This window comes from Zootoca vivipara, chromosome 8 (genome assembly GCF_965207765.1).
Source record: "Zootoca vivipara chromosome 8, rZooViv2.hap1.1, whole genome shotgun sequence".
NCBI classification, from domain to species: domain Eukaryota; kingdom Metazoa; phylum Chordata; class Lepidosauria; order Squamata; family Lacertidae; genus Zootoca; species Zootoca vivipara.
Genome location: NC_142591.1, coordinates 55,750,329 through 55,770,802, shown reverse-complemented (window position 1 = coordinate 55,770,802; position 20,474 = coordinate 55,750,329). Strand labels below are relative to the sequence as shown.

Here is a 20,474-nt window from a genome sequence, read left to right as displayed (position 1 = left end):
GGTGCAGGTGGGTTGGAACACCTGCTTTTGTACACAGGAGGAATCGGATGCACTGAGCAGCTTGTCTGTTCCAGATGTGCCACTTGAGGTAAGCAAGCCGAAGCCATAAGTTTCTTAGCTGTAAAATCTTAAGGGAAAGTGAATGGGACGCAAAGTGTCAAAATCTAGATATCTGAAACCTCTGCAGGGTTTCAAGCTGAACTTGGACGCATTCAAAAGCTGATATTCTGTTCCTGAGTGACGACCCTGCCTTGCCCGATGCAGTTGAGATATAGAAAGCTGGGATACAGAAATCCACACATTTGTACTTAAGAAGCAGAACGTTCAGATCTAAAAAGGGCACAAAGTCCGTCCTCTCTCACACATACACACACAAATAGTTCTCGAGGGCTGCTGCAGACAACTGTGCTCTTTCAGTAACAGAGAACCCAAGCAACTCCTAAGCTCACCTTTCTACATGCGACCCGAGACTTTTATCACTATAGACTTTTCTTCTCTCTTTCCCCCCCCCCCTTCGTACCTCTAGGACTCTGAGCCGGCCTCTGTGATTGGTCGGGCGCCCTTTCTAAAAGGGGCGGGGAGGGGGGTCAACCTCCCACTCCGCCGTCTCGTTAATCCAATCCACGTCCAATTCCGGATCTGGGGCCTCCGGAGCAGAAGGTGGCGCTCTCGCAGGTTGCCGCCGCCTCCCGGTATGGAGCCGAGGCCCCTTCTCTGCGGGCGGAGAGATAAGAAACGACGAGTCGCGGTTTCGAATGCTGAGCTGCTGGAGGCTCGGAAGGCGGCGGTGGGGGGAGGGTCAGGGAGCCGAGGAGGAGGCGAAGGCGAAGTTGGGCGGAGCGGCTGTCTAGGCGTCCTCCCCTTCCTCGGGGCCCCGCCGCAGAGAGCGCGAGCGGGGCTGGGCTAGGCTATAGGCTAGCGGCGGCTGGAGCAGGGGCCGAGGAAGGAAGGGCTGGTGGCCGCGCTGCGCTCTGCCCGCCATGGCGATCCGCAAGAAGAGTAGCAAGAACCCGCCCGTGCTCAGCCACGAGTTCGTCGTGCAGAACCACGCGGACATTGTCTCCTGCATGGCTATGGTCTTCCTGCTGGGGCTCATGTTCGAGGTGAGCGGGCGGGGAGGAAGGAGGACCAGGGCGCCCAGGAGGGATGGGGGGACGCGGAGGGAAGCTGGCTCCTTCCTACGGTCAAGCAGGCGCCTTGTTAGGGAGCGAAGTCCGCTTCTCCCTGGCCTCAGCAAGCAAGCGCGGGGTGGAGAAAGAGACTGGTTTCCAACGGGGTCAAGCTTCTAGTCCCTGCCGTCGCGCGCAGGCAGTGCTTGATCACTCCCGCTTCCTCTTTCCTTTTCAGTTGTACGCAGTGTGTGTTGTGTGTGTGTGTGAAGAGAGGGAGGAGGGGAGTGGTGTGGCGATTGTGTGTATACTAAGTGTATACGTACATCCACAAACCCATTCATCCTCGTCCAAATGCTGCCAGGAACATTGTCGTGGGGAGCTGGAGTTCCTCCCTGACCGCAAACCTCCCCAGCGCTGTGTGGGTCTTAAAAAGCACCAGGATCCTGCGTGGCGTGGGTGGTGGAGTTGTGTGGTTAAGACAGCGGCTTCCCCCACCCACCCACCCACCCCGCCCCGATAAACATCTGGCAGGCTTTTCGGTCCTTCCTCGAGCCTTTCGCCTTGGCAGACGGAGAGTGTGGGGTGGTAGGAAGTCAGCAGGTCCTTGTGTCTAGGCGGGCGCGGCGCGGGGGGGCACCAGCGAGGCAAGCGGATGCGCCTTGTGTCCGCGTCAGCAGTTGCTGTTGTGGGTTTGCGCGGAGGAGCAGCTGGTAGGTAGCCCGAGCGGTGCAACATCCTGCGAGCAGGAGCAGCCATCCTTCCACGGCAGATGTGGCTGTCTCCGTCCTCAGTCAAAGTCTGCTGGGCCTGACATCTGTCTCTCCTGCCCCCCCCCCCAATATACACACTCGTTTCTCCCAGACGCCCACCACCACGCTTTTGGAGAGCCGGGTATGTCCCACACCCACTTCAGCTCCGTCTTGCTGAAATGCAGACCTGCAGCGCTGAGCATCCTAACCAGGGAGTAATCCACACGGAGCACAGTGGGGCTTACTCATGAGTAAGCCTGCACATAGCATCCCGCTGTCGGAGAGGGGAAGTAGGCACACCGCCTTTGCTGCCTCCAGTGTTTCCGAAGCGGAGCAATCGCCGCAGTGTAAACGGGGTTTTCGGAGTGTATGGTTGGGGGGGGGGGAGATGGCGAAAGAGCCTCCGCCGTGCACGCCTCTCTGACCGGGTTGTGCGCTTGCCTGGCTGCCTGCTGAGTAGTTCCTGGTCTCGGCAAGGTTACGTGGCACTCAGAGCTGGAGCACTATGGGGAGGGCGGGGAGAATCTACGTTTTTGGAGACGGGAGGTGCTGGCAGGGGGTGTGGAGCGGGGAGCGCGTAGAGAGAGATTTGCCTCCGGTTGCCTGGGCTAGAGGGAGGGGAGAGGGCGCGCAGTCCTTTGTGTGCAACGGGCAGAACTACAGGCCCCATGAGGCGCTGCGGGAAGCGGCTCCTCCCCCTCCTCTTGGCACCAGGGAAGGTGAGCTGGACGGTGACGTGTACATAGAGAGAACCCCGCGGCCCGCCTTCCGAGCGTGGCGGTCGCTTGCAGTTGTTGGTCGCAGCCAGATGGGGTTGCCTGGCGCCCCTCCAGATAGGGGATGCGACACGTGTCAAGGTGTGTGCATGCCATGGCTCTGGGTTAGAACCTGGGAAGTGGAAGCTGTCCTTGAAATAGTTAAATAACTGACTTATAAAAATATTTATTTTTATAAATATATCATTAAAAAAACATATTAAAGCATACAGCAATAAAACATGAAACTGAACTTAGTAACCCCAGAGCTTAATGAGGGTATGGAAGACTTAAGCAGTCGAGTGACTAGCTCCAGAGCAGTTTTAAATGGTAGTGCTTCTTTGTGAAGTATTTGAGTCATATAACTTTAAGGCTCTGTTGAAAACCTGCTTCAGAAACTGCTGCCCCTAGTTCTGATGACACTTTGGAGGAAAGTAGCACGAGGAGCAGATGCACTTTTATAAGGAGCAGAATTAGAATTGCACATGGGAACTTAACTTTATCTGAACAGCATGTATGCAAACGCCTCTCTAAAATAGTTGTCGTTGGTTTTCCATGCATTACATTGGTAAATAATAATGTGTCTAGCATTTTTATTTCTTGAAGCTAAAGATTGCAGCAGTTTCTGTCCTTTCCATACCAGCTTGCCCATAAGTGATGTCCTGAGGCCATTTTTTTGGGAACAGCTGTTTTAAAAGTGGCATGTGCAGTTATGTGTTCTAAACAGTGCATTTACTTGAGTTATTTGGACAGCCACAAGTGTTGGTGCTGACCTTTAAAACCCTAAACAGCCTCGGTCCAGTATACCTGAAGGCCTCTCTGGGCGGCTTCCAACAAAACATTAAATTACAGAAATCCATCAAACATTAAAAGCTTCCCTAAACAGAGCTGCCTTAAGATGCCTTCTAAAGGTCTGGTAATTGTTGTTCTCTTTGACCTCTGGTGGGAGGGCGTTCCACAGGGTGGGTGCCACTACCGAGAAGGCCCTCTGCCTGGTTCCCTGTAACTTGGCTTCTTGTAGCGAGGGAACCGCCAGAAGGCCCTCGGTGCTGGACCTCAGTGTTCAGGTAGAACAGTGGGGGTGGAGACGCTCCTCCTATGTTCTAGTTTGATGTTTCTTTTGTAATGGCTTCAGCTACACAAATAAGCAATAATAGTAACAATAATGTTATTTTCCTTGCTTCTGAGTAGACATGGTTAGGGTTGTGCTGTTAGTATGTTTAGAATCATATCCTTGGTGTGTTCTTTGTAGAAATAATTTTATTTAATTGGGTTTTGTTTCATTTCAGGTTACAGCAAAAGCAGCTGTTGTCTTTGTTACACTTCAGTACAATGTTACCATTCCTGCCACAGGTAAAGCTCTAAAAAATATCTTATCCATTTGTCCTAGATAGAAAATGAATACTGATTCACTGCTAATACATTGCCATATCATCTGATAGGCTAGTCCTAAAACTTGCTAGACTAGCAAACACTGTACTAGTGGAACAGCAGAAGAATGAGAAACACCAGTAATGATGTTTGCGTTGTGACCTATTGGCTGGTTTGAATGTACTGTACCACCAAGCCATGGCTTGGTGCAACATGTATGATGAGTCTTGAAATGCTGTAGAATTTCCCCTTCCTTCCCCACTCATCACATACCATTATTTCATCCCTTCCTTCCTGATTTGCAGCAAATCCTAGTTTGTCTTTCCTCCAGCAACATGGTTTACACTTACTCCCTGCAAACCAGGATCAGAAACAATGGATCAGAGATCACAAACCCAGGGAGGGAATCATGAATGCCGGAGGAAGAGGGGCACACAAATGCAACAGTCCTCCATCCCTTGTTACTCTAGCACCAAACCACAGTTTTGCATTGTCTTACCCTGCCTATTGTCAGTATGAGCTTAGCTCTGGATGGAGCTGTGCTGCTCTTAAAGATAAATAAGATTTTGAATCTGGTGACTGAAATAATGAAGGCACGATTTGTTCCAACATTTTAACGTACTGCATATATTGTAATTTAGACTTTTACTTGCATTAACTAATGCTGTGTTAGCAGAGAAGTAAATAACAAACTAGTCCTTGCAGTCTTCATTAAACTTGAAATAACTCTTTAATTTCTTCAGTTCCAATTTCAAATTAGGAGCGGGTTCGTAAAATAAGTGTATATTTAATGTTGCTGTCTTTTCTTCTCTTAGAGAAACAATCTACAGAAACAGTCACATTGTATCACTATGGCATCAAAGATTTGGCTACGGTTTTCTTCTACATGCTGGTTGCAATAATCATACATGCTATCATTCAAGAATATGTGTTAGATGTAAGTATTGTCAGGACAATATTGAAGATTGCTACAGTGGTATTTGATTGAGTGTATGGATGTGTTGTCAACATGAGTCTTGGATTTGGCTTCGCGTGACAGATAACTTCTTATGGAAGCTGTTATGCAGATCAATAACACGGATTCCTTTTCTTATAGAAAATTAACAGGCGAATGCACTTTTCCAAAACAAAGCACAGCAAGTTCAATGAATCTGGACAACTCAGTGCGTTCTACCTTTTCTCCTGTGTTTGGGGAACAAGCATTCTTGTCTCTGTGAGTATCTCACTTGTACATACTCGAGCTGCAATTCTGTATCACTTAGTAGGAGTGAGCCCCATTACTCTCAGATGGGACTGACTTCTCCGTAGACATGTAGTTACAGTTTAGTCTTAACCATAAAGGGTATTTGACATGTTTATTTCTTATTTTCAGGAGAATTATGTAGCTGACCCAACATCACTCTGGCGGGACTATCCACATACATCATTGCCGTGAGTTTATCAGTGCTGCGGGGTGGGGCATATGTCATATAGTTTCTTTAACTTGTCCCAGGGTGTTAAATCAACCAGCAACTTGATTGCAGGTATTTCAAGTTCTTTTCTTCTTTTCTTCTTCCTGGTCTTCTGTTGCCAATTCCAAGCATGTTGTTCTTTCATAAATGTGTGACCGGTAGTTTCCATCCTACCATTAGTTCTTAATCTCCTTAGAAAACATTTCAGATATGACTCCATTGTAACACCTAATTTAAACAAGGTCTTATTCGAGAGCTATTTCATTATCTTTGACCTTTTCCATGCTGTATTGTAGGTTCCAAATGAAATTTTTTTACATCTCCCAACTGGCATACTGGTTGCATGCTTTCCCAGAACTCTATTTCCAGAAGACAAAAAAAGTAAGTCCACCTTTAGTTTCATGTTCAGAAGCGTGTGTGTGTGTGTGTGTGTAAATCTTAATTGGCTGGTAGGAAAGAAAAAGTAAATTCTTCTAAAAGCAAACTGTTTGCTCATGGCAATGCTTTAAGCAAGCTTGTTGCCTAGTTCTGTATATCTTAATGTCAACATTTGTAGCATTCTCCCACACTGTACTTGGGTCTTCTGAGAGGTAGGGAAGATTTCTGTGAGTTACTTCTCCAAGGGACTTTGCTTTTACCTGGATATACAGGTTGATTCATAATAAAATATACTGTTTCCATTTATAGTGAATGGAAACTGTATACTTCATTATGAATCACCCTGTATTTCTAATGATTAGGCTGGAACCCTATACAGCAGGTGTTGAAAACCTTTGGCCATGTTTGCTAGGGCTAATGGGAGTTCACCAGCATCTAGAGAGCCCAAGCTTCCTTGCTGCTATACACATTTATCTAGGAATAAGTGCCAGTGAACTTAGTGGGACAAGTGAATAGATATGCCTGGGAGTCTCTTGTTAGTTAGGAGCACTAAACTGCACCTGGGAAACCTACCGTACTTTTCCGTGTATAAGACTAGGTTTTTTTACTTTAAAATAAGGTTAAAAATCTGGGGGCGTCTTAAACACGGATAGTGCATATGCCCATTTTCTAAATTTGGGGTCCCCAAAAGTAGGGGGCGTCTCATACATGGGTGCGTCTTATACATGGAAAAATACGGTAGTTGCTGAACTGCAAACCTCTGAAGGCTGTGTTGCTGAGACCCAGCACAAAACCAAGCTTTAGCCTGCAAGGGCAGCAGCGGCAACAGCACACACCCAGCCTCCAGCATAGTCATGAGGAGGGCACCTGAAGCTTTCATTTCCTTTTTTAAAGCAACCGCAGTCATTTCCCCCTCTCTGCATATTGCAGTAGCTGTCAGCTCTGGTTTATGATGATCTCGATGCAGAACAGCTGCGCGGTATAAAGGTTTACAACTTTCAGCATTGTAATCAGCCTTATTAGCAGCTACCAGGACAAATACAGTGAGATCTTTCTCATTTCCTGCTAACAAAAATTAATTTTCTGCTTGGTTGAACAGTTCATGGTTTGAATGATAATAAGAGTAATTTGGTCATTATGTTCTGAAAGATGGCAGGTTAGCAAACAGTGAATAAGGTCTTGAATGGCCACATTATATCAGTGTGTGGTTTTTACCATTTGACCAAGAGTAGTGTTGCAACGTCTAGTGAATAGTTGGAGCAACACTAGCACAGTACATTTATTGCTTCTTAGGTGGCGAAGTTTCTGGCCTGTTACAATTTGAAACCTAGACGTGGGGAACTGAGGATTGCATATTGTAGAAATATTACTACTATGCAAATCTTTTACATTTTTCTTATTTTTGCACAAATAGAAACTTGTTTGTATGTCTTTTAAGTATTTGTGAAATAAATCAAGCAGAGCATTTATTTTAAAAATTTGAGTAAGATTTCAGGGTACGAACAAACTCCAGGATCAGCTATTAGAAACAGAATAGTACAAGACAAGAAATGCCTGTCCTGATTGGGTAATGTTCAGAAACTGGTGAATGTATTTAAATTATGAGAATTCCCTGCAGAATTGATAAAGCTGTGGCTTTTTCATAGGAAGACATTCCTCGCCAGCTTGTTTACATTGGACTCTACCTTTTCCATATCGCTGGAGCTTATCTGTTAAAGTAAGTGGCTTACTTGTTTTGCTGCCATACAGAGCCCGTTAGAGGGGATTGGGGGGCAGGGGCTAAATTAAATAATAACTAATTTGATAGTGAAACACCGTATCAAGTGTTCTGATACTGCAATCCAACATATTTTACATTGTACCCTGGAAAATGACTGTAGAAGTCCAGTAGATGTTTAGCAATCAGGTGTTTCCCTCAAAGGGAAAGGTTTTTTCCTGCAATAACTTGTTTATTCCATCTTTCCTGACCAGACTGCAGGAGACAAGCTCATACCTGAACTGTTGAATTTATCTTGAATGCACACAGAAACTTTATGTCAATATCCAAAGTAGATTAATATATATATATATATATATATATATATTGCATTTCTCCCCTCCCTTTGAAATTGAGCACTCACTGGAATGATGCTGTAAGTCCATAGTTCACTTTGAATGCTCAAATGAGTGGGTTTAATCAAAGACCTTGTGTCCCTCTACCAACTAGAAACTTATTTCCTTTCATTTTTGTTCTTACAGTTTGACCCACCTTGGCCTTGTTCTTCTTGTGCTACATTACTTTGTGGAGTTTCTGTTCCACATCTCCAGACTGTTTTACTTCAGTGACGAAAAATATCAGAAAGGGTAAGTACTTTACGGTAACTTCCAACCTTTAAAAATATGTCTGGAAATACAACTTCTGATTAATGCTTGAACATGCACAGTTAACATTGGGCTGCTTCACCGAATGCTGCCTGTTCTTCTGTACATTAAAATAACATATTATAATAACAGGGATAGTTTTGTTAAGTTCTCTGTTTAAGATAAAAATAAGTCTGCAAGCAAATATCTGGCTGATTACTTCAGGTACACAGACTTTGGCCTGACTTACCTGTATAGCTCTTGGTCAGGTGCACCCCACTCCTCTTTCTCTTACATTTTCTTCACTTCTGACACCATGTTCCAGGCATTTCTCACTCCCTTGCCACCTTCTGCACTCAAGGATCAGTGCAGCTTAGCCAGATATATTCCTTCCTTTCCCCTCTGGCATAAAGACAACTTGCTGTTCAAGTACAACCACAGAATTCCTATGCACAAAACAGTTACCAATTACTTCTTGAGATTGGTGTGCATTCAGATGCACATACAAAAACTCCCCCCCACCTGGAATAGCTTCATTAGTTTTGAAGAAGGGTCTTGACCTGTTTATAGATATATATCCACATTAAACAATTCCTTAATCTAGAAGCTATTTGAAGCTTAGATGGCTTCACACATTTTTCTGAGCCCTCAGAGATGGAAGACATACCGTGTTTCTCCTAAAATAAGACGTGCCTCTAAAATAAGCCATGGCACGATCTTTTAAAGGCAAAAAAATATAAGACATCCCCCAAAAATAAGACATGTTGGGGGGGGGTACCGGTACCTACCCGACCCAGCGGGAGCCGGCAAATACAGCAGCGCGCACCGCGCCCCAGCCCAGCGGGAGCCCCAGCACAGCGACGCGCCGAGCTCCGACTGAACGGGCCCCAGGACCCGGCAGCGGGTGGTGCGCGAAGCCGCAGCAGCCGGCAGGAGCCGGCAGCAGCCCCAGCCGCGTCGCGCCGCACCGCGTCAAGCCCCGGGACCCAGCAGTGGGCTCAGCGAGCGGCGCGCAAAGCCGCAGCCGCCGGCAGCAGCCCCAGCCGCGCCGCACCGCATCGCGTCAAGCCCCGGGACCCAGCAGTGGGCTCAGCGGGCGGCGCGCGAAGACGCAGCAGCCGGCAGCAGCCCCAGCAACGCCGCGCCGCACCGCGTCAAGCCCCGGGACCCAGCAGTGGGCTCAGCGGGCGGCGCGCGAAGACGCAGCAGCCGGCAGGAGCCGGCAGCAGCCCCAGCAACGCCGCGCCGCACCGCGTCAAGCCCCGGGACCCAGCAGTGGGCTCAGCGGGCGGCGCGCGAAGACGCAGCAGCCGGCAGCAGCCCCAGCAACGCCGCGCTGCGCCGCGTCAAGCCCCAGGACCCAGCAGTGGGCTCAGCGGGTGGCGCGCGAAGACGCAGCAGCCGGCAGCAGCCGCGCCGCACCGCATCAAGCCCAGGGACCCAGCAGTGGGCTCAGCGGGCGGCGCAAGAAAGCCACAGCAGCCAGCAGGAGCCGGCAGCAGCCCCAGCCGCACCGCACCACGCCGCGTCAAGCCCAGGGACCCAGCAGTGGGCTCAGCGGGCAGCGCAAGAAAGCCCCGTACCATAGTTAAGGTAACAATGCTGTACCATGCTTAATTAAAAAATAAGACATCCCCGAAAATAAGCCGCGATGTGGTTTTTTATAGGAAAAATGAATATAAGACGTGTCTTATTTTAGGAGAAACACGGTATGTCAGAAGAGACCCATGACATTGTATCCTCTAGAATGCCTTCCTGGATGTGTGAGAAGGGACAGTGTTCTGGCTAAACGGTGTTCTAAAATTTATGTTGTGAGAAGCCAAGTTACAGGGAACCAGGCAGAGGGCCTTCTCGGTAATGGCGCCCGCCCTGTGGAACGCCCTCCCATCAGATGTCAAAGAGAAAAACAGCTACCAGATTTTTAGAAGACATCTGAAGGCAGCCCTGTTTAGGGAGGCTTTTAATGTTTGATTGATTATTGTGTTGTATTTTTCTGTTGGAAGCCGCCCAGAGTGGCTGGCAAACCCAGCCAGATGGGCGGGGTAAAAATAATATATTATTATTATTATTATTTATTATTATGTGTGAAGTCAAGTACTTTTGGCCCATGACACCTTAATATTCAATACGTATGTTAATCTTATCTGCCTCTGAAATAATTGCTTTTAGTAGTACAATGAATGGAATTCTACTGAGGTGCAGTAATAATATGTTCATACCTGGTCTCCTTCCTCTAGGTTTTCAATCTGGGCCGTCCTTTTTGTTTTGGGAAGACTTCTGACCCTGATTCTTTCTGTCCTTACTGTTGGATTTGGCCTTGCTAGAGCAGAAGACCAAACATTGGATTTTAGTACCGGGAACTTTAATGTGCTGCCCATCAGGTATGAGACGACAGGCACAGCTTTATAGTTTGAGGCAGTGAAACTTCATGAGTTGCTTGGGGACCACTTTCCTAAAAGCATCTGGTGGGCTTCTGTTTGAAAGAAGAGGCTGCATCAGATGAACAGCTGGCAGGCTTCTATCTTCATGCTTTTGTGGTGCTTTAAAGTCATAGCTTCATGTGGATGAGACTTGTTTGAGTAGTCTGGTTTTGTATGAACTGGCTTTACCTAGAACTTGTACAATTCCCAGCTAATCAGCATTTGCATAAACCAGGGGAAGGCAGGGGTGGGAAACCTTCCAGAAGCTGCATCCCATTGGTGGGCAAGGCAAGAGACCAAAAGTGGGTGGGATTAGAGCCACAAGTGGGTGGGGCCATGGCCGAGGCTCTTAATTTGTGTGTTCTACACCCCATCTGCCCCATCTCTCACCTTCTGTCAAGGCAAGCAATAATTGTTTTCGTAGTTTAGGGACACATGCCAGCTAGGCAAAAATGAAGAGGACACAGGGCAGTGTTGTTGGTGAGGGATGAAGAGGTGTCCCAAAGACAGAGTACAGAGATCTGGAGGGTCATATTTGGCTCCTGTCAAAAAGTTATTTTTAATTTATTTCATGAACTTTATATTATTATAATAATTATTAAGCTTTATTATAAAAAAAACTCAAAGTGGTTTACAAAAAGATAAAACATTAAAATGAAGAAAAATTCACAAACATACTTGAAAACATACAAAAGTTAAAATAGTAAAATAGATGAAATTTACCTCTCTCTATGCAGGATTAGGGTATGTTGAGGGTGAATTTAGGTAATTAGCTGAGGTGTATAACTAGAAAAATAGTAAATAAGACCTTTCCTTGTGTACATGTTTTGCAGAATAAAATGTGATGTAAAACATGCTGTTAAAACTGTGTGGTGTGCACTGCCTGTCTTTTCAGGAAAAGTTTCTTTTTGTAGTTCAATGATAAATCCTTCTTAAATTTAAACACTTGAGCATGTTGACCACCTGACATTGTTGGTGCCACTCCTTCACATTTAGGGTAGATGTTTAGGGTCTAACTGTGATGATGACCCCAGAAAGTGTCGAATCCATTCCACAAAGAATTTTGGCTCAGTTTCAATATGAATTTCAGCTTCTAGTTACACAGTACCGTGACTATATTTATAGTTCCTGGAAGGATGTTGTTTCAGTGAGCTGCAGATCATGGGCTGCTGTTTATCTAGCCACATAGCGTATGTCACTGATAACTAAGTGTGAAATATCTTCATCTAGATCAAAGTACAAAACGTACAGGGAGATGTTGCCCTCAGAAGGCAAAAAGTGTTGCCCTCCTGGTTAGAGAATTGGATGTTATCTTCTTTGCCAAAATACATACAGAACTTTTATTTGTATGTTGCCTTTCCACAGTTCGAACCGTGCTCCAGGCAGCTCACAACAAAACCCCACAGACAAACCCCAAGACCAAGAGTCTGTTCAGCAGCCTCAGCTTTTGTAGCTGGAATCAGTCAGGGTCCTTGCCCTCCCAGGCCAAGTGGGAAATGGCCTGCAAGGCAGGGAGCAGGTCTTCCAGGACTCACAGCCAAGTGTAGTTTAATTATTGCATGGGAACGAGAGAATTTGCCAATTTCAGAACATGCTTTTCAGTCTATGCATTCCTATTGTGTTATTACCTTGTTAAATTCCTGGAGCTTTGCTATGCTTCCATTAAACCTAATCTCTCTGGGCTTTTTATGTACTTTCCCAGATAACAAGGAAATAAAAGGCTTGATAAATGGCCAAGAAACATCCTGCCTAGTGGGAACAGTTTTCCTAATGCTTGTCATTTTCGGAACTTCAGGAATCCTAGTAATCTGTCTTCTCTTTGTAGAATCAGCGTACTGGCATCTATCTGTTTCACACAGGCCTTTATGATGTGGAAGTTCATCAATTTCCAGCTGAGAAGGTGGAGAGAACATTCTTCACCTCCCCAACCAGTGAAAAAGAAGTTTGCAACAACTAAAAGCAAGCCTTCCAAAAAAGAAAGAGGTTTGTATTTCAGTCCTTTGCCCTTTTGGAGGAGGGGGAAATGAAACAAGTCCCACAAGGCATTGAGGAACCTCGTTGCAAGTGACACTTAAGCCAATACCACGTTCCCTGAATTCAAGGGCAGCGGTACTGATTTCTTACGTAACCAAATATTGGCGATACAGATTCATTGGGAGATAAAATTGGCTTCCCAGAAAGAATCCTGGGAACTGTCATTTGTTAATGTTCTCCTAAGAACTCTCAGCACCCTTTACAAAACTATGGCTCCCATGGTTCCTTGGGGGAAGCCATGACTGTGAAAAGTGGTGTGAAATAATGCTTTAAATGTATGGTTTTGGAGGGGGGGAGGGTCACACACATCATCTTTAATAGTATTCTGTCTCTGGAAGAAGCTCTTGTCTCTTTTCATTTATCTTTTTGCCCTGGGTTAGTGATCACAGTTGCAGAGTGTAGAGACAATCCGCAGACTTGAGTGGTGATCTTAATGTACTGCATCTTGTATCTGCGCATAAAGGACGAAAACAGCAGGGGTCTCTGCAAATAAAGCAAGAAATTTCTGGTGTCAGAATTCTGGCTAAGTTATTTATTTATTGGATTCCTGCCCTTCGTCGTAAGATCTCAGGGCGGATCACAGAATGGCACTGAACTGATTAAGCCCCAATTCCTTTTTTTATTACTTTTAGATTCTTGGGTTGCATGCAGTCATGAAAGTGCTGAAAATTAGACATATGGAGTTGTTACCTAGTTTCATTTGTTGACTTTTTAAATTTATTGTATATATTATTGTTACTGGTGCGTTTTACTGTTTGGGATTTTTAATTGCATTGTAAGCTGACCTGGGATGAAAAGTTAAGAAGGGCAGGAAAGGGGTAGTCAAAGCGCCCCCCCCCAACCAGGCATTCATTGCCTGCTGGATCTTCTGTAAATGACATAAATTACAGGGCTTTACCTATTTGGAAATCTAGATTTTTTTTATTAAGTTTTATATTTCCCCTTTTCTACAAGGAGCTCAAGGTAGTGTGCAGGGATCCAATTCCTTTCCTCTTCACAATTGCAAAGTAGGATATGGTGAGAGTTGGTGACAGGCCCAAGATCACCCAGCAAGCTTCATGACTGAATGGGGGGATTTGAGCCTCTTAAGTCAGTGTTTCCCAAACTTGGGTCTCCAGCTGTTTTGGGGCTACAACTCCCAGCATCCCTAGCTAGCAGGACCAGTGGTCAGGGGTGGTGGGAATTGTAGTCGAAAAACAACTGGACACTCAAGTTTGGGAAACACTTCTCCAAGTCTACCCACTTCTAGGCCAATGCTCTAATTCTTGGCAGCAGCCCTCAATGGTGTTTTTCAGATAGTGTGGCCTTTCTGCCAAGCATAGAATACTATTGTAGCTATTTGTCCTAAGCCACTCTGGGCGCTATTAACATATATCTGTATCGGGTGTAAGGAAACTTTGGCCTACCAGTTGTTGCTGGACTGTAGCAAGTCCCAAAAGCCCCAACAAGCAATACCAATAACTAGGGATGATGGGATGTGTAGTCCAAAAATATATGGTGAGTCAAAGGTTCCCCCCACCTAACTTGTATGGTGAATGTTATTTTTGAAAATCTGGTTATAATATAAAGTTGTCTGGATATAATTTTACCATTTCTTCTAAAGCTGCTGTGGGATATGGGATGCTATACAAAATTGACCTTTGGTCTGATTCAGCAGGGCTAGTCTTGTATTGCTTTAAGTTTGGCTTTCTACTAAATGAATTATATATTTTTTAATGCTTTCTAGATATGTTACCTAGAAAAGAGCTTAACAATGTATATTGTCTTATTTTTAGAAAATGGAATAAATGGAACATTAACCTCAAATGGAGCAGACTCGCCTCGCAGCAGGAAAGAAAAATCCTCTTAAAACAGAACTTTATTAAGTTAATTGACTAATATCCCCAAAGAGAACTGCTTTTTACTTTGGAAAGTCCTTCAGCACCCGAGTTCCTACAGTTAACAAAAAAAATAAAATTAATACTTTTTTGTTATTGCTACCATAACGTTTGTGCAGCTTTTTAAACTGAAAAAGGGGGCCACATTATTTTTTTAGTATCTTTGAAAATGTTGTGAGTGTTGATTGGAATCCACTTGCCAAAAATCAGTGATACAATCTGCCATTCCTTCCAGCTTTACGGTGATGAATCTAGTCCATTCCAAAAAAAAAGACAATATGAAATTCCTGTTTAAGGAAAAATTGAACATTTAAGTAAAATAGTAATGCCATATTTTTTTTTAAGATATTCTCTTAACACTTAGGTGTATATTTTGATTTTACAGTTCCGAACAGAATTTGTAAACTACCAAAATAATACTTGTTACTTTGTAGACAATCTCTACCATGATTCAAGAAAATCCCTTATTAAAACACAGTTGGACTGATTGAAATGTTGCTGTGTATGTATATTGTCAAGTATACTGTGAGTTTTGTTGCCATCAGAACTTCCATCAGCATGCATGGATAGCCAGTGACAAAACACTGCGAGTACATATTGATTGCTGCTGAACAGCTCACTTGGCATCCTCCTGGTTTACATTCACAAATTCCTGAATTTGAAGGCTCCCTATGAAGATACCACAGCTGCTTTGTTCATCTTCCCTGGTGGTTTTTCTGCTGGGCCATGGTGAGCTAAGTCATAGTTTGGTTTCTTGTCTCATCCAAATCCAGACTCATGATTTATCTCTTTCCTGACTAACCACAAGTTTGTTTTATGGCTTGTGGTTTGTCAGGGAGAAGCTAAACCACAAGACTGGGTTTGGACAATGCACTAAGCCAAACTTACCAGGACGAGGAGCAAAGCAGCTACAAAACCCTTTTCCTGGTGCCTACACGCCAACCAGGGCATCGTATCTCGTTCTGCCAAGCCATATTCAAGTGTGCACCTGAAAGCATGCTGAGACATGCTTTCACACACCCTTTTAGCCCCAGCCACATAGTTCTCCCATCTCTACCAGCTGCAGCCTCAGATCTTTGGGTGGAATGCCCGAAGGCAGGGAATGCCTAAACTGTTAAAGGTCCAGGTAAATATATGCATCATTGGTATACGTCAGAAGCTGACTAACGATGGAGCTAGATGCAGCTCCGTACGGAGGGAATTCCACAATTTCGGGATGGCATGGAGACAAGCCATTCCCAGGCTGCCATCCCCCCCCCCTTCTTAGCGGTGGAACGAAAATAATGCCCAAGAGGATCTATAAGAATGAAGACAAATATATTGTGACAGGGCCTAAGCTGTTTAAAGCCCTAAGCATCAGTGTAAGTAAGCACCTTGAATTGGGCTTGGAAACAGTGCAGCTGTTTTAAAACGGGGATTATATTCATTAAGTGGAGCATAGTCACTGCATTTTGGACCAGTTGTAAGAAGAAGTATGGAATAGGGAAGGTGGTAGCTAGCATGGTGCTCAAAAGAGCCAGTATTGACTCTTCAGAAAGGCGCATTGTAGTGACTATTTCAGAGTTTTCCTTAATTCAGTGACCTGGTCTAACTTTGAAGTCGCAGTGGTCAAACCAGAGGAACAGCTGCCACCCTGGAAGATCACTGTTTGAGCAGAGATGTTTGAGTACGTAGTAAGAAAAAGAACATCAGCATCCTGGTTACAACTGGAGAAGATACAATTGGAGAAGGATAGGCTAGACATAGGGTCCTGGCAGTGACCCTACCATTGGAAGTTGGCTAGGAGTGTATCATTAGAGTAGCTTCCAGCTTTGCTCTTTATTTAAGGAACAACTCCTGTCCTCTCACCACAGCTGTCCTTCAGTTTTACTTAGAAGAACACTCGGGTCTTTAAAGCTGTGTTGATAAGGGTCAAGTCATCTAGCAGGCCACATGCAATTGAAACAGTATCCAATTAATCTCCCAATAAGGAGTGTACCGGGTTCTACAGAAAGAACCATCATCAGTCAAAATGCTAAATATTCCAAACAGTGCTGTTGACTTTTGCACTCTCTTCTATGGTTTTATTGCTTTGTCCCTTGCTGTAGATCATTGGCTTCTTTATTTAAAACTATTTATAAGCTATTTAATATTTTTTAAATTCTCATCAACAGTGTCCACTATGTACAAGGTAAACGCACTATCCATTAAAAAAATACAACCTTAAAACAATCTAAAAGCAAGTGAAACAAGTTCAGGAGATTCATCGGGGTCCAGTCATATGGGTCAGGGAAAGCCTGACCAAAAAGAAGTTTTTCCAAGACATCTGAAGCAGCTGGTGGTTGCTGCTTCCTGAATGGCAGAGGGAAGGACATTCCACAGAACGGTCATCACCCTATGATATCATGTAGAGTGCAGTGCTATGAATATATTTTCTCCAGATCTAACTGGTCTTACAAGTCTACACAGGGGCAGGGGGGTCTTTCAGGTAACCTGGATCCTAGTTGTTTAGGGTTTTATATATTAATGACAAGATCTTGAACATGATCTGGTGCTAGTGCAAATCATGCACATCAATCCTCCTTCTCATAGAATGACTGGCTCCTTTTTCTGGAATGTCCACCTTCCCAAGCATCTTATGCACGCAAGATGTGAGTCCCATGCAATTTGCTCCTCATCTTGCCCATCCAAGACCCACCCCACATATGTACCAGGTCTGTTTCCCTTGCGACCAGGGTGCTCCTAAGATAGCACTTCATTACAATTGGAATTCGTAGTCTTTGTTGAATGTCTCCTTACCTGGAGTAATCGGATTACAGTACTTTACTAATTTGTTGTTGCCTGGAAGCTTCAATTTTAATTGCTTTAAGATTTCCTTTTCTGCCTAAAGTGGAGCATTGTAAAGATTCAAATATTCTCACCTGGGGAAATGTTTCTCTGGCAACCTCCCTCAATAAAGATGGGAGTGAGGTAACATGACCACATTTGGGTGCTTTAAAATTTAGGTTCTCCCTATCAGTAACACTTGAGAGGTCTAATATTATCTGTGTGTGGTAATGTTTCCTCATATCCAGTAGCAAGGATTTCTAATAATACGAAGGAAAATATGACCACTTTTCCTCAATCAGAAAATTAAAGTAATGATGAGGCACTTTGTAAACAAAACTGGAATTGTATTTAAAGACAGTGCGGGCTACGGCTTAATGTCTACTCTGATGAGGCAGAACACTTTGTTTCAGTCAAAACTCTTTCAACACTTAAAACGCTCACTTTACTGTGTAAAACTCCCAGCCTCTTCAAGGATCTTCCCCTCAGACAGAGAAACTGGGTTTCCCTGCCTAGGTAACCACTAACCAAGACCTTTCCAGGCTGTAATCTGAGCCCTATCTGACAGTTAAGCCTTATCTAGGCTGTAGCCAAGCCTATTTAACTGACAGTTTGTCAGAATCTACCTACCCACTCTCTGCTGGTTGTTGTAATTTCGTTATTCCCGCAAGGGGACAATGACAATAAAGATATCTTATAACACTCTACCTAGCCCTGATTGGTTTCTGGATCCCCAGGAGGCTGACCCAAGGTCCATCCATCACAAGTTCCCAAAAAAAGGCGTAATGCCTTATCATATCACAAAATGGAGATCATAGCAGATGAATCTTCTGGAAGAGATTTTCAAGATGGATTGGGAATAAAATTTGGTATGCTATTGCTGCTTTGGGAATATAAATATATAATAAACACTTAAAGAGCATGCCTTCTTTCAGTTTCTGCCTTCACATATTTGGCAGAACCTGGCAAGTTTCCATCTTTAAGGCAAGAAAATGTGTCAAAGGAGAAGAGAGTTTTAAATCAGTTTTGTGTTATAAGTCGGCTCTGATAACGTGTTGCACAACTGGATGGCAGGTGCTTGTTTGCCAAGGGAGTGGAACTGGTATTAACATCAACAACTGTCACTTCCATTTCTCTGAATGATGGGTGAAGAGCTGCAGACTCCAGCAGCGTCCTTGAATGGCTCGTGTCTTCAGGGAAACTCTTTTTGTAGCAAGCAACGCAGAGAGAGGCTGATCTGATTGCAGGCTTCAGAAAGTGCCAAAACAGTGTTTTGATCCTTCCCTTGGGCGAATTCACCCCTTTATCCCTTTGTGTTGTGATTGCCTTGGCACAGCCTTGGGTACAAATGAGCAGTGGCATATGTTGGGAGTGTGATGTGGGGAAAGGACATCTTTTGGAATGTACATTTGAGTGTTCAATAAGGGCTTCAACACTTGGTGACATGTTATATCCGCCAGTTGACAAGGAGTCACATGTAAGCAAGCTCTTGCTCTTGAGAATGCTGAAACTTCCCCTGGAGAAGACCGGGATATCCTGTGGCCAATTACACAATAGCTAGGAGCCATTAGCCACCTTTCTCTGTCCTACAGCCCCTCTCTGCTTAGCTGGTGATTTTTCTTGGAAGGGGAAGGAACAGTGAAACATAGCATCTCAGCAGAAATTGAGAAGGGAGGGAAAGAGAATCTGTGATCTTGTCCGAATGTCTCAGAAGGTCTTCAGTGTGGTATAGTGGTTAGGAGCGCTAGACTCATAATCTGGAGAACCGGGTTCGTGTCTCCGCTCCTCCACATGCAGCTGCTGGGTGACCTTGGGCTAGTCACACTTCTCTGAAGTCTCTCAGCCCCGCTCCCCTCACAGAGTGTTTGTTGTGGGGGAGGAAGGGAAAGGATAATGTTAGCCACTTTGAGACTCCTTAGGGTAGTGATAAAGCGGGATATCAAATTTTCTTCTTCTTCTTCTTCTTCTTCTTCTTCTTCTTCTTCTTCTTCTTCTTCTTCTTCTTCTTCTTCTTCTTCTTCTTCACTCTGTAAGCACAACTTACTTCTGGCTACTTTTTATGTGGGAAATGTACTGCACAGTTCATCTCTTACACACTCAAAGCAGAAATGGCTATGCTGTAGCTGATGTGAAACAAACCAATAGCCTTGGTGTTTTTTTTCAAATTACATACCTAGATTTACTACAATTATTTACATTCATGCTATAAATCCTACCAAGGCAGCTTAAAAGTAAAATTCAGTTACATATTTTTAAATGCACAGCAAACAATATCCGCATCAGGGCTGTCATGAACTGGCAGGACAGGGAGGAGGAAGAGGATCCCAGTGAGGGGTGTAGCTGGGACTGAGACACACTGGGACATCCAGGGGGTGGTGAAGGAAGTACTCACAAGGTGACAAGGATGGTGAGGAGTAGGAGGTCAATACATGGGACCCAAAGCAGCTGAGCCCATCACCAGAGCCAGAGGAGGCCCTTTCCCCACAAACACGGCAGGCTCTGAGTTGTAGGGGGCAGTGGGAGGGGTGCTTTAAGAGGCTGAGGCAGGCAGGGGCCCACAGTCCAGCTGGCCAGGTGGAGCTTGCTAGCTCTGAGAGGAGATGTGTGATTCCTCAGTAGGCTTAGAACAGGTGAGGGTCATCTGTTACATCAAGCCCAGATGTTTCAATCAACATGCAAAGTATAAAAGGGAAGCAGAGCTGAGGTGCAGTATCTGATCAACTGGGGCCTAATTTGAATAGTAGAATGTCTGGCATCTGGTGAGTGGAGCTTTTGTGTTGTACTCCGGAATCAGCCCCTTCTTTTGGGTGTTCAGTTAAGTTCAGTTAGAGAGGTCAACTGTCATTCTTGCTTTTTGCCTCTTTCTTGCCTCAATATTGTTTTAGTTTCTCTCAGACAGTATGTTATGATTTTCTTTATTAGTAAAGCTTTGTTTGACATATACGTGAGCCGCTTACTTTGCTGAAAGAAAAGAAAACTCTGCTGAGGAATGGTAGAATATCCTAAACTGCGTAAGTGAGGGGATATTCCCAATCTGACAGGAAGAGGAGGAGAAGGAGAAGGAGGAGGAGGAGGAGGAGAAGGAGAAGGAGAAGGAGAAGGAGAAGAAGAGTTTGGATTTGATATCCCGCTTTATCACTACCCAAAGGAGTCTCAAAGCGGCTAACATTCTCCTTTCCCCT

At 44.7% G+C, this 20,474-nt stretch overlaps 1 protein-coding gene across 2 annotated transcripts; it reads left to right on the top strand.

Annotated features, from left to right (window-relative positions):
* Positions 1 to 879: 879 nt before the first annotated feature.
* Positions 880 to 14,980, top strand: TRAM1 (translocation associated membrane protein 1). Of its 2 annotated transcripts, none has more exons than XM_035125818.3 (11): positions 880 to 1,103; positions 3,906 to 3,969; positions 4,803 to 4,924; positions 5,084 to 5,200; positions 5,360 to 5,418; positions 5,735 to 5,819; positions 7,463 to 7,533; positions 8,055 to 8,159; positions 10,394 to 10,537; positions 12,402 to 12,559; positions 14,386 to 14,980. In XM_035125818.3, exons 1-11 carry the CDS (start codon positions 981 to 983, stop codon positions 14,457 to 14,459), a joined length of 1,122 nt encoding a protein of 373 aa, XP_034981709.1. In that variant the 5' UTR covers positions 880 to 980; the 3' UTR covers positions 14,460 to 14,980. The 2 variants fall into 2 exon arrangements, with proteins under 2 accessions (XP_034981709.1, XP_088531725.1); XM_088675599.1 differs by lacking the exon at positions 880 to 1,103 and adding an exon at positions 1,624 to 1,822.
* The last annotated feature ends 5,494 nt before the right edge of the window (positions 14,981 to 20,474 follow it).